Source organism: Styela clava, chromosome 10, assembly GCF_964204865.1.
Source record: "Styela clava chromosome 10, kaStyClav1.hap1.2, whole genome shotgun sequence".
Classification (NCBI taxonomy): domain Eukaryota; kingdom Metazoa; phylum Chordata; class Ascidiacea; order Stolidobranchia; family Styelidae; genus Styela; species Styela clava.
The window spans coordinates 20,915,871-20,928,428 of record NC_135259.1 but is presented as its reverse complement, the minus strand read 5'-3'; the positions used below and the strand labels follow the sequence as shown (position 1 = coordinate 20,928,428).

Here is a 12,558-nt window from a genome sequence, read left to right as displayed (position 1 = left end):
CTTTGGGTACTCTCGTAGTCTGTGTACCAGGTTAGGGTTAGGCCATAATTTTATACCGATTTTCAGTCCCTTAACACAACTTGATGTTAAGCAGGAGAACAAAATTAGTTACTTCCATATTGGTACACATACTCCTGTGAGCGCCCAACTTTGCACTTGGCCTCGAATTTGAATCAAGACTTGAAAAGCCGTGGCTCAACTTTGCACTCAGACTCAAGGTTGAATCAAGACTCGAACAGACGTGGCTCAACTTTGCACTCAGACTCAAAGTTGAATCAAGACTTGAACAGCCGTGGCTCAACTTTGCACTCAGACTCAAAGTTGAATCAAGACTCGAACAGCCGTGGCTCAACTTTGTACTCAGACTCAAAGTTGAATCAAGACTAGAACAGCCGTGGCTCAACTTTGCACTCAGACTCAAAGTTGAATCGAGACTCGAACAGCCGTGGCTCAACTTTGCACTCAGACATGACTCAAGACTTACATAACCAATGACTTTACTTGTGACTAAGGGTTTGGGGACTTTTACCCAACACTGGTAGAACCCCCAGCATTGGTGTGATAACGTTGAGTTGCCATTGAGTGCCAGGAATGTAATCATTCCAAGAATAAATGATCCTAATGCACCAACACCTTGTTCAGGTTGAAATTGAAACTAATAAAATGGGTTGCTTTCTGATATTTCCGTTCTCTGAGCTTTCCCATCTCATGAAATAAATTTAAAATTCCTATCTTAAAGACTGGAGTTCACTTAAACATCAACCCAAGTTTCAGATTAGAGATCAAAAGTATCAAAAATAAACAGAAATTCTCAAATTAATAAAATAATTCCCAAAATGTTACTTTAGTTTCAAATAAATAGAATTGGTCCTGAAAATAGTGTTCATGTTTTGAATTAATAGAAATTCTGATTGCATAATCCTAGTAGACTGTACCATTCCACAGTTTTTGTGAACAAAGAAAAAGAAAACCTATTAATAAGTAATGTATTAGTCACCAAAACAACCTCTAGAAGTGTAGATATACAATCATCTAGGCGTATGGAAACACGGAATATTTCCACACATATACAAGGCAATATTTCAAAGAATTCCCTGTAACCTTGTATTAGTCAAAGTTACATTACAAGATTTGAATATCTCAAGAAGAGTATTTCCTTTGTAAAAACAATAAATTCCAGCTACACAATTCAACTACTTTGTACCATTCAATATTATTCTTTACAGAGCAACAAAAGTCATATTTTCTAAGGTACATTCACCACAAGAACTTTCAATATAACATGATAAACATATGGTTTGATGATTTACAAAATGGGAACACTGAATCAGTAATTACGAGCGAAGCAAATATCAATTTGTAAAGTACTTTCCACCAAATTGGCTTCAATAAGAACAGGGTATGTTATGCCATCACATGTTATGTTTTCACATAAATTGAATCCTTAATCCTTCATCTCAGTCTTGATATTTCCTAAACTTTACAACAACCAAACTTCAAAGACTTTCTCATTCAAAATTGACTGATATCAAAAATGTGGAAGTGACAGGCATAGAAACCAAATATATTTTATAATAAATTTTCACAAAGCAAGGTCCTATGCACTAGCTCAGAAATAATGAAGATTGATCTTTGAAATAAGTCGTGGGTAACCACAGAAAGGTTCTAGGAAAATTCGCCACATGAAATTTTTGTTGAAGGAAATCTCGCAGGAATTTCGCAACATAGGAAAAATCGCCGCGAGCATTTTGATGTAAAACAAGTAGTTGTGATAAAAACAGTTAGGTTCTTAAAGTACCATTTTATTTAAAAAAAATTGTTATTAAAGAGCCAACCCTAACTCTATAAACCTAACTTTTTTATCACAAATACTGTATTTCCGCGAAAAAAGCCAATAAGTCGCTTTTCTAGATTCAAATTTTTGGCCGGGTTTTGGAGGGGTCGTCTTATTAGGCGAGTATGGTAATTTTCATTTTTTGGTGTCGCCTTATTATTCAATTCGGACCATAAAATACTTTTGGCGATACTACTTGTACCTGTACTTCATTCCGTGCGGTGGTTTAGCAACAATTTTGCCCCGTTCATTTTGTTCAGTATTTATTCTATTCAAACGGAAAACCGAGGACAGCGTGAATTTATACCATACTATAAATGTGTTGTGGCTGCAAAATTGGTCAACGTGGTTCATAAAAATTTTGTCAGGGATCTTGTCTTTCTGGATATGGTAACCCTACTTTATATGTATTATTATTTATAAAAATTGAATATAATCAGGTAGTTTATCTCACATCATTATGTCCCCAGATTGCAGTGTTATTTTAGATCGGTAATGTTCTTATATATATGGTGGACGTAATCATGAGTTACGTTGAAAACAGATATATTCAAATTGAAAGACAGTTTGAATTCACATAGTTGTTTGGATTGAATATTACGATACAAGAAAAAGTCATTATAGGCTATTTTACCCAATGCGCAAACGCGGTGACCGCTCAAAAGCCCGTTCATGGTAATTTGAGATTCCGGTGTTGATCCAAATTTACTACCCCGTCTTATTGGCAGGTCATATGCAAACTCCCATTTTCTCAGGCTTAAAAACAGGCCTCGTTTGTAAGAAATAAACCTGACCCTGATAGTAGGGATGTCAATAAACTATTTGCATGGTTTTCAGATTTCAGATATTCAAAATAGATCTATCTAAATATTACCTAAAACTAAAGCAATTTTAATGAATAACAGGCAATGAAATCTCATTTTTTTACACTTTACAGCATGAGGATTAAATTCTGTACACTTCTAACCTCACTAAAGTTTTGTTTGCTCTCCTAATTTCATAATCAGTTTTTATTTATTTGTTTTTATCAATCCTTTTATTGTCTTTTATGCTGATTATGGAGCCATCAATCTAACATACAATTGCAATACAACCGAGTAGTCATTGGAAGCCGTGAATGCCTCCTTCCTTCTAAGTATGATACATATCAATATATGCGCCTCTACAGCCTTATACAAAGAGAGATTGTGAGAACAAATTATAAAAAAAATTACTAAATATGTATGCCATCTTTTTGACTTTCCTCTCTTTGACATGAATATGACAATCCTACCTTGAAACCTGGAGTTTACTTGGATGTTGACCTAATTTCAGATTAGTGACCAAGAATAAAAAAAATCTGAAAATAGTGTTCCCTTTTATCTTAATAAAAATTTGTCCATACAATCCAGTTGAACAGCCCTATTAAATTAATATTCTTTGCATGGCACATTTAATCATTGATTTGTATAGTATATTCACCAAAATAGGTTATAGAAAGACAAGTAATAGATACCTAGTTTATGTGATTTGACAAAAGGGGAACACTGTATTTTACATAAAAACAATCTTAAACTTATCAAGTATTGCTATTTGCAAAATACTCTCTTATCTTACAAAAACCATACTTTCTCAAACATATTAGATTGATATCAAACGTACAATGGGTACGTACAATGTGTCTTCCTCAATTTCAGTTGCTTCAAAAAAGTTTTTTTTGACTAGCCTATCCTAGTTGGCCAACACCAAAGGTAAATAAACATACTGTTTGTACTTTTTAATCATTATTTCTCTGTTCTTTCTTCATTGTCATCTATTGTCATAGATTTATATTTAATACAAATATTATGTCCAGATTTTTAGGGGGGTCAGAATGAATTAGGGCATTTACAGGTAAAATGTGTTCCAACTTACGGGATTTTATATCTACGAAGGGGCTTCCAGAATGAATTAATTTCGTAAGTGGAGTTTTTGTTGTATAGGTTATTCTGACGCTATTCCGAAACTCCAATTTTGATGTAAAAACAACATTTGTATTGACAAAATTTCAGTCTGCATCAACACAGACCTATTTTGAGATAATGCCCAAACAAGCTGGAAAATTTCCATTTTTTCCCTAATACAGCATTAATGCACACGGTACAGTATACCAAAATGCTTTTGTTGTGAGAAATGACAGACATAAAGACATCTTTTTTAAACAAAATTGGTTTAATTCGCACTCACACAGAAATAAAGGAGACTGACCAATCTCTTAGCAAAGTTACTGGTGACCACTGAAGTGCTAATAGTTACTGAGATTGCAAAAGTATTTTTTTTCATATACAACAATTAACTCCCCCCTAAAGTGTGTCACAGTTTATATTTACACAAGAAAATAGTGGTTACATTGGAAAGAAGATTCACCTGCCGTTCACCTCAAACAAGGCCCTATACAAGTGGCCAATACTCTCTATAAAATATGTGAGAAGATACTTTTTTGTCATGAATAAAATGAACGTATGTACAAAATGGCAGCTTTAATAAGTTTTGTTCGAGATAATTATTCTGACTAGACATGCCTGATTGATTCCCAAAGATGCAAAAATAGAATTTGAAATAAAGCAGACCTGACCTGATGCTACGGATGTCAATATACGAAAAGTTTGGTTTTCTAAAATATTTTCTTGCAATGATCTTTATTTCAAGATTCAAAATGAATCTAACTGAATGTTATAGTTAATTGACACCATTTTTGAAAACAATAAAAATCGAATTTTTGAATTTACCTGAATTATGAACAAAGTGTAAGTAACTACATCTGAATTGTTAGTTTGATATTCTAGTTTGTTCCTGTCTCAGGTGGCTGTAAGGTATACCCTGACAAAGCTACACTGGTAAATAATTTTCATACATCAGTCTTATAGAGAAGATTAAAAATTTGATCATGGTAAGGTCACTCACTCATATTTCTAGGGTTTTTATCTGTAGGTAATTTCACAGGCGACCACAATAAATAAATTTACTAGGCAATGCCCATCGATGAAGGTTACGCTGCTTCCAAAACTAGTAGCTTTTTAATTATTTTCCAATATCAGTTACCGCTTGTAAGAACTTTGTTTAAAGCAAAATGCGTGAATAAGCATCATATCAAAATAATATTCCCAGGTGTATCCGATAACAGGGGAATGAGGAAAAGGGTTTTAAGTAAAAGACGAGAAATTTTCACCTGAACCCAGAACACAATTTTTCAATGTTTTTAGACCAAAAATTAAGAACAGCGAATGCAAAAACTACTAAACGTAAAATAAGTACAGCCATTGCATCCCTTACAAGGAATATTTTGATTGATTTTACCTGTTTATTTAAATACAGAACATTGAAAATTTGCTCAGTGCAAAGTCACGGGTTGCTAGTTTATTTTCGTGTGCAAAATAGTGTGGTTTCTTTTTATTTGAAGTATTACCACTTGTATTATATTCGTATGCTATTACCGATAAGTATAGAAATACTTATATGCCTTCATGGTCACGAAAATTGGAAGGTGTGCAATCACAAAATTAGTCCATTCAATACACAACAAGAAAAAGATTGGAAAGCCCTGCCCTAGCACTTACTTAGACATCAACATAATTTAAAGATCAGAGACCGACCAACCATGATGAATAAACAGTTCTCTGAGACTTTGAATTTTACCAAAACATTCTAAAAAAAGTGTTCCTCCCTACACTAACATTTTCTGATTACACAATCTCTATAGACTGTACCATTCAATAGTTATTCTTTGGCAAACTATACTTAAACAAGTTTTCTGTGGCATTTTTCATTCCAATAGCTTCTGGAGAATGCAAAGGATACATATAGCAAAGGTGATTTAAACATGGGAACACTGAAATTTTGTTTGCCATATTATGAGTACTGGTAGGTTGTCTTATCAGCTTAGTAAATAGTAAACTCTCTACACAATCCCTTTTTGAATAGCCTATTATGACTAGTCTAGTTTTCAGATTAGAAACCAAGTATCAATAATATACAGTTCTCAAAAACTTTCGAATCCAAGAAATTATTCCTGAGAACAGTGTTCCATTTCAAATATATATTCTGACTATCATTTTCAGTTGTTTTTAGGAAACAACATGAAAACAAAAATTTGTAAAATATTGTTCATCAAAAATATTACCCAAATGGCATCTGAAGAAGGCAAAGTATACGTACAATTGGGTGATTTAAAATAGGGGAACTGTGCAATTTTGTTTGCCATAATATGAGTAAGTTATCTCATCAGCTATACTCCCTCTATGATACAGTCAGTTTAACAGCTAACAAATTGCTGCTAGAATACGCTGTTTTCTAATCCAGCGTTTCCAAACGTTGGTGAAAGTTCTACAAAGTATGTGATATGATTTTCAAACAGGACGATTTCAAATCACGTGCACTCACTGGGTAGTAAAAGGGACAGATCTATTAGTGAAGTGACGAGCGAATACCAAAGTGCCAAGAGCAACTTGAACTATGAAGATTATGCAAGGGAAATATGTGTCAGTTAATGTGAAGCAAAAAAGTTTCAAACATGAACTTCTGGTTAAACATCGGTCCCTCATTAGCGAAAAAGCAAGGCCACTCGTAAACATACAGTATTTCGCTGTGAATAAGATAAAGTCTATTTTTAGCACTGAAAAACAAGGGTTTTTCCATATAGCCCTCCAATAAGACGGGCAGAAAAATTGCTTCTCTGTGGGTCAGTTAAACATGAATATGTATCAATGATTTTATATTGTTAAAACCAGATCATGTTAGTATCAGGTAGAATAATACCCACAGCATTAATTCTTAACAATAACAGGGTAATTTTAATCATTTTGAAAAACCCATTAACTGGAACGTTGAAATATTCTATGAATATGGTGTGATAAGTACTGCACTGTACGTCCATGGATTAGTTAACAGATGTGTTTTCCAGTCTTGTGTCGTTTTTGCCTGAATTGGCAAAATTGAAGAGTCATAAATCAATCATTCTATCTTGTGGTAGTCATTTTATTTTTGAAGCACTGATATCATGCATAAACAAGGAGTGCTTCATTGTGCGGGCCATGCTTTTAAAAGGAATAAGACAAATAACAACTGACAATACAAAGTCAATTAAATAATCTGGATTGGCAGACACTTTGGCTGGCCTCGAATACATTATAAAATTTATCAACCCAGATATGAAGTTTACATAAATCATGTTTGAGGAGACTAGTGTGAAAAATAAGCCAACCCCAGAAAAAATAAAATAAGCATACCTGCCTAATGAGATGCCCCCCCCCCCCCCCAAAAAAAATGAGGCTAAAAAATTGGGTCTAGAAAAGCGACTTAATAGCCGGAAAATACAGTATCTAAATCTGATCTTAAACCAAAACAATTTTGAGCTGAATAATACTAAATCTCAGATTATCACATTGGTTGAAATCTGTGTTGCGGAAGTCGAAATCATTAACTTGACTCAGGTCACCATTCATCAAGACTCAAAGTGACTTGAGTCAGTGACTCATACGCATACTCAACTAACCGCCTCAAGAGCCAGGGATGTGTTCCTTCCCGAAACAGAAGATTGTCATGCACCGATATCGGCCTCATCACTTTCAGGGTGAGATTGCAAGAAAAATTCATAAAATGGGCCACTTTATATGGCCTTATATTTCCTCTAATCTTTCCAGTCTTATGGTATAAATATGAAATTCCTATCTCAAGAACTAGAGTTTGAAAGATTGAATTTACTTGAACATCAACTCAAGTTCCAGATTAGAAACCAAGTATCAAAAATAAACAGAAGATTTTAAATTTTATAAAATAATTCCTGAAAATGAGCTCAAGTTTCAAATAAATGAAAATAGTCCTGAAAATAGTTTTCATGTATTGAATAATTAGATATTATGATTCCATAATCCAATTAGAATGTACCATTCATCGGTTATCAGTTTGTAAACAAGGCAAATTATTAATATGAAATGTATTATTCACCAAAATAAATCTGAAACAAGTAGAAATATGCACAGCTACATAATCTGGCGTATAACTGAATTATTAAACCAAGCAATTATACCAATTTGGTAACACTGAATATTTGTATGTATGTAAAGTGCAATTTTTCCAAAATTTTCTGTAACCTTGTGACCTTGTATTAGTTTACTTGAACACCATGCTTACCATTTTCCTAGTTGCATCACAATTAAATAGACAATGGGAAGCTTCGTTTCTCATAAATCACTAATTTAAGATTAGTGACCAAGTATAAAGAAAACCTGAAAATAGCATTCCCTTTCTAGATAACTAGATATTCCATCTATAGTTTACAATTCAATTTTTATTATCACACCAAAATAGGTTCTAGAAATACAAGGTAAAAAACACAGGTTAATGTTATTTACCAAATGGGAACACTGCATTTTTTAAAATAAATACAATCTTCACTTAGACTTTATCTGAGTATTGTTATTTACTAAACTATTTCTCATCTTATAATACCCAAATTTTCTCAAACATGTTGGACTGATATCAAAACTGCAAGATTAATGAATACCAGTAACTCAGAAAGTGCAAAACTTTCGATACTCCCAAAGTATGTGAACCAAGATGGCGGACACCGGAACGTAGTATGTGTACCAGGTTGGGGTTAGGCCAGCAGTTCCCAAACTTTTTGTTTATGCGCCGCCAAATTATCAGGGAAAAATATTCGCGGCGCACTTACACAAAAAATAACCTAAATCTCAATATTGTGATCGCTAAGGTGTACTTAATGCCCTTTAGGCATAAGGAATATAGGCAAAAGGCCAACTTTGCTTTCTCATCTCTGCATGTTCGATAAACTCGGTTGGGCAGATAAAAAATTGCGTCTCACGAAATTGCAGCAAGTGTTGTCTATATCTATTGTTACATAACAATAGAGGCAGATAGACACTATGTAACAGAAATTAAACGACATGGCAAGCTAAATGGAATTTATTGATTCATATACACATCATTTGAAATAGGAAACAATAAACCTTTATAATAAAGACAATATGTAAAATTTCAAATCATATTTTAGTTATGTTTAACACAATTCTTTTAATTTTCGCAGTGCCCATGAGAACACGCTGTGCCGTGCTAGTGCACACCTTTTGGGAACCGCTGGGTTAGGCCATAATTTCATTCCAATTTTCCTTATTTTACACATACTACGTACTGGTGTCCGCTATCTTGATTCAAATACTTTGGCAGTACCAAATTTTCATATATGTACATAAAAACTGAAACAGTTGACAATATGGCCTAATCATATGACCAGTTATAAAATCTCTGTGCAATAACCCTCTCATGTCCCGTCTTATGACCAGAGTTGCAAGTCAAGTTAGGAACCATACAAGGTATGGGTTACTTTTTAGTCCCATCAAAATTCAAATTTAAGTCCCGAGCCAAGTCAATGCTCTTTTGAGTCACAAGCCGAGCCAGAGGCTCAGTGGAAATACATATATACATATACGTTATTCTGAAAGTGCAATTAAGATGCAACAACAGCATTGACAAAATATTCCTCGGCATCAATACAGACCTATTTTGAGATGTTACTGAAACAAGTGTGTCAATTTCCAATTTTTTTCTAATACATCATCAATGACATGGTACACTATACTAAAATGCTTATGTAGGAAATGATGGACATAAAGACATATTTTTTAAATGAAAATTGGCCCAAAAGTAAAGTCATGCTATTTCACTCAGAAACTCTAAGAAGACTAACCGATCTGTGAGCATAGTTACTGGTAACCACTGAAGTGCTAAGAACTACTGAAACTACAAAGTATTTATTTATATATTCTATCAAGGGAGAAAAATGTACATATGTACAGAATAGCAGCTTTGATAACTTTTATCCAAGAAGACTATTCTGACTAGTCATACCCCATTGATTCCCAAGCTAGAAAATTTTGCGGAAATAGAGTTGGAACTAAAGCAGACCTGAATCTCATTTCACCAATGTCAAAATATGATAAGTTTAGTTTTCTAAAATCTTCTCTTGCAATAGTTTTTATTTCGAGATTCAGAATAGACCTAACTAAATCCTATCTTAGATTGACAACATTTAAAAAACAATAAAAATTTTTGAATTTAGCTGAATTATTACAAAATTAGAAATATACGAGCTCAACACTTAGCTTACAAAACTAAAAACACGCCATTGATTAATCTGTGCAAGGTTTACAGGTTCAGTATACTGGATGGATACTCATGGTAAGATTGCCCTATTCTCTATCCAACCTGACTGGCTCACTTAACTGATGACCAGTTTTAGTTTGCTGCTACGTATGTCAGTATGTCCCAGTTCTTCGATTCCAAGAATAGCTCCTACTCTGAAAGACATTATTTATGACAATGAATGCAAATCCCTCCTTTAAGAGACAGTTTGGGCTTCCCTATCAGCAATCAAAGAAAGTGCAATCTAATATCGTCACCATTGGATTCTTCGAAGAAAAAAAAAAGATTTACCAAGAGACAAAAATTTTAATGAGGCTTTCAGGAGTTTTTAGCAAAAATTACAATTTTGATTAGGTATGTGATGGCCACGATTAATTAATAGGCATGGTGTGATTTGACACATCTGTTTTCGTGCCAGACTCCCTCATTTTGGAGACAAATAATGTTTTATTGAACCAAATGTGAGGACATCTTGCAAACGAAGAACTGTGTCATACTGTATGTTTGTCTACTCATTTGCAGAGTAATCTGAATTGGAAGCAACACCTTATCAAACAGAACTTGCCATTTGACTGAGCTGTCTTATTGACATAACCTAGTGTTGAACACGGAATGCAAGCTTGTCTTGTTGTTTCCATAATGACTTAATTCAATCGTACTGTGTGATGGCAGTCACACGACCAGGGTTGTTTTTTTTTGCTAAAAATTCTCGAATGCTTGATAATTTTTCTTTCTGGAAATCGAATATTTTTTTTCGAGGAATCCAATGATGACGTTTTTGAATTGCGCCTTTTTTCAAGATTATTTGGCAGTGCCAGTTTGCCAATTTGTGCCGATATGGACTGTTTCGTAAAAAACGAGTTTGCTCTCACTGTTATAATTTTATGTCTTTTAATGTGGGGACTATTCTTGGAATCTGAGATGATGATTGCCGCAAATATTTGGAAATACAGTAATTATTTGTTAAATTTGAATAAGCAAACAAAAATGCAGTAAAATAGTAGAAGTGGTCAGCAGGCAGGCAAGACTGTACTGCAGTACTGGTAGCCTAACAAATTGATATAAAACAACTTACTCATTAAATTCGGCAAAACAATCCTTAAAATATGTATTTTCGTGAGAATCACTCATGATTTTTTTCGATAGCAGACTTGCGAAATCGACTAGACAAAATAGTTCATATATCACAAAACCGTGTTGTTTGTAAGCAGAACAATTCTCAGCTTTTAGCAGTCGCCATAGTTGTGGCTGGAGGTACTTTCCCAAATCCGAATACAGCCTTCGAAGAATAACTTTTTGAATAATCAGGCTCTTGTTAACGATCAATCCTTACGAAACACGAACAGATGTAAACAAAAACAAAAAAGGGAAATCCCCGTTAGCACGTGACAATGATCCGATAAACAATGCTAATTTAAGAGGATCGGATTACTGGAGTCGACAACCGGATTCCATTTGAAAAATGAAGTAGGAACCATCGACAGAAACATTGAATTTTAGTCAAATCAAAACATATTAATGCTGAATACGTAACATTCACCGTTATATACTGCACTGTTAACAACACTGTGACTCATGTTTTATCGCCATTTAAAAATCAGGTTGACGAGAATGAATATTATATCCATTATATTATTATCCAATGATTAGAATACTCGACTCGATCCGTTTTTTTTTAATTAGACATTTGCCGTAAAAATAATGCCAGCAAATGTGAATATTAGAATTTTCAATCGCGTCAGTATCACGCCTCGCTCATATTTACCCCCCCAGTATAACACCGCGGCAGAGTTTTGTTTAGTGCATAAAAATGATCGATTTTCGAGTAAACAAGCTAGATAGAAAAAAAAAAATGCAACCGCAAATTATAATATATCAAGTGAATAAATAATTGCCAAATAATTATCAACCCCAAGCAGTAGCATATATACAGAGACGCTGGGTGGCAACAGTAAGCAAGGAAAACCCCGTTCTTCCGGTGGTCTTGTGACTCCCAATACAATGTCTGATAATTCCCTCTAGTGAGAGATGTTGGTTTGATATTTTGTCAAAAGATTATGGTAATTAACCACAATCACAGCAATATTACAAATAAAATGTCAATATTTTAATTACCGGTAGATACAACCTTGGGTGTCGCTGCTTGATAACCAGCTTTGGTTCCCCGTGGTTTTCCTTTTACAGTAAAACTGTGTGGTGGCTTAAGCTCATTCTACAAAATGTGAAGGTTCTGCAAATGATAATTTTAAGACATGGAGCTTTTTAAATTGCCTACTCTATGAGGCGTTCCCTAATCTCCTCCCAGTCTCATCTTCAGTATAGTATGATTACACGAGAATACTCGGTGATCAAAGAAAAAGGCTTCACAAAATAAACATTTAGAAATATCGTTACTGGGTCCAATATTTCGTCGTTAATATTAGTGTACACCTCATATTTCGAATTAAAAAATTACTGATCTAGCTCCTTGTGTATCACCGCTAGTGGGCAGTGGTTAAATGATTTTTATTACTGGTCAACCCTTTTTGATAATAAGGTGACGCTGGGAT

General features: G+C 34.0%; 1 protein-coding gene across 1 annotated transcript in view; it reads right to left on the bottom strand.

The window, feature by feature from the left end:
- The window catches only part of LOC120337209 (kelch-like protein 38), a 37,759-nt gene extending 26,420 nt beyond the window's left edge, over nucleotides 1–11,339 (bottom strand). The window contains exon 1 of the mRNA XM_078117509.1: nucleotides 11,085–11,339. Coding sequence (XP_077973635.1) covers nucleotides 11,085–11,140 — 56 coding nt within the window. The 5' untranslated portion in view covers nucleotides 11,141–11,339. The remainder of the gene's footprint in view (nucleotides 1–11,084) is intronic.
- Between the last annotated feature and the right edge of the window lie 1,219 nt (nucleotides 11,340–12,558).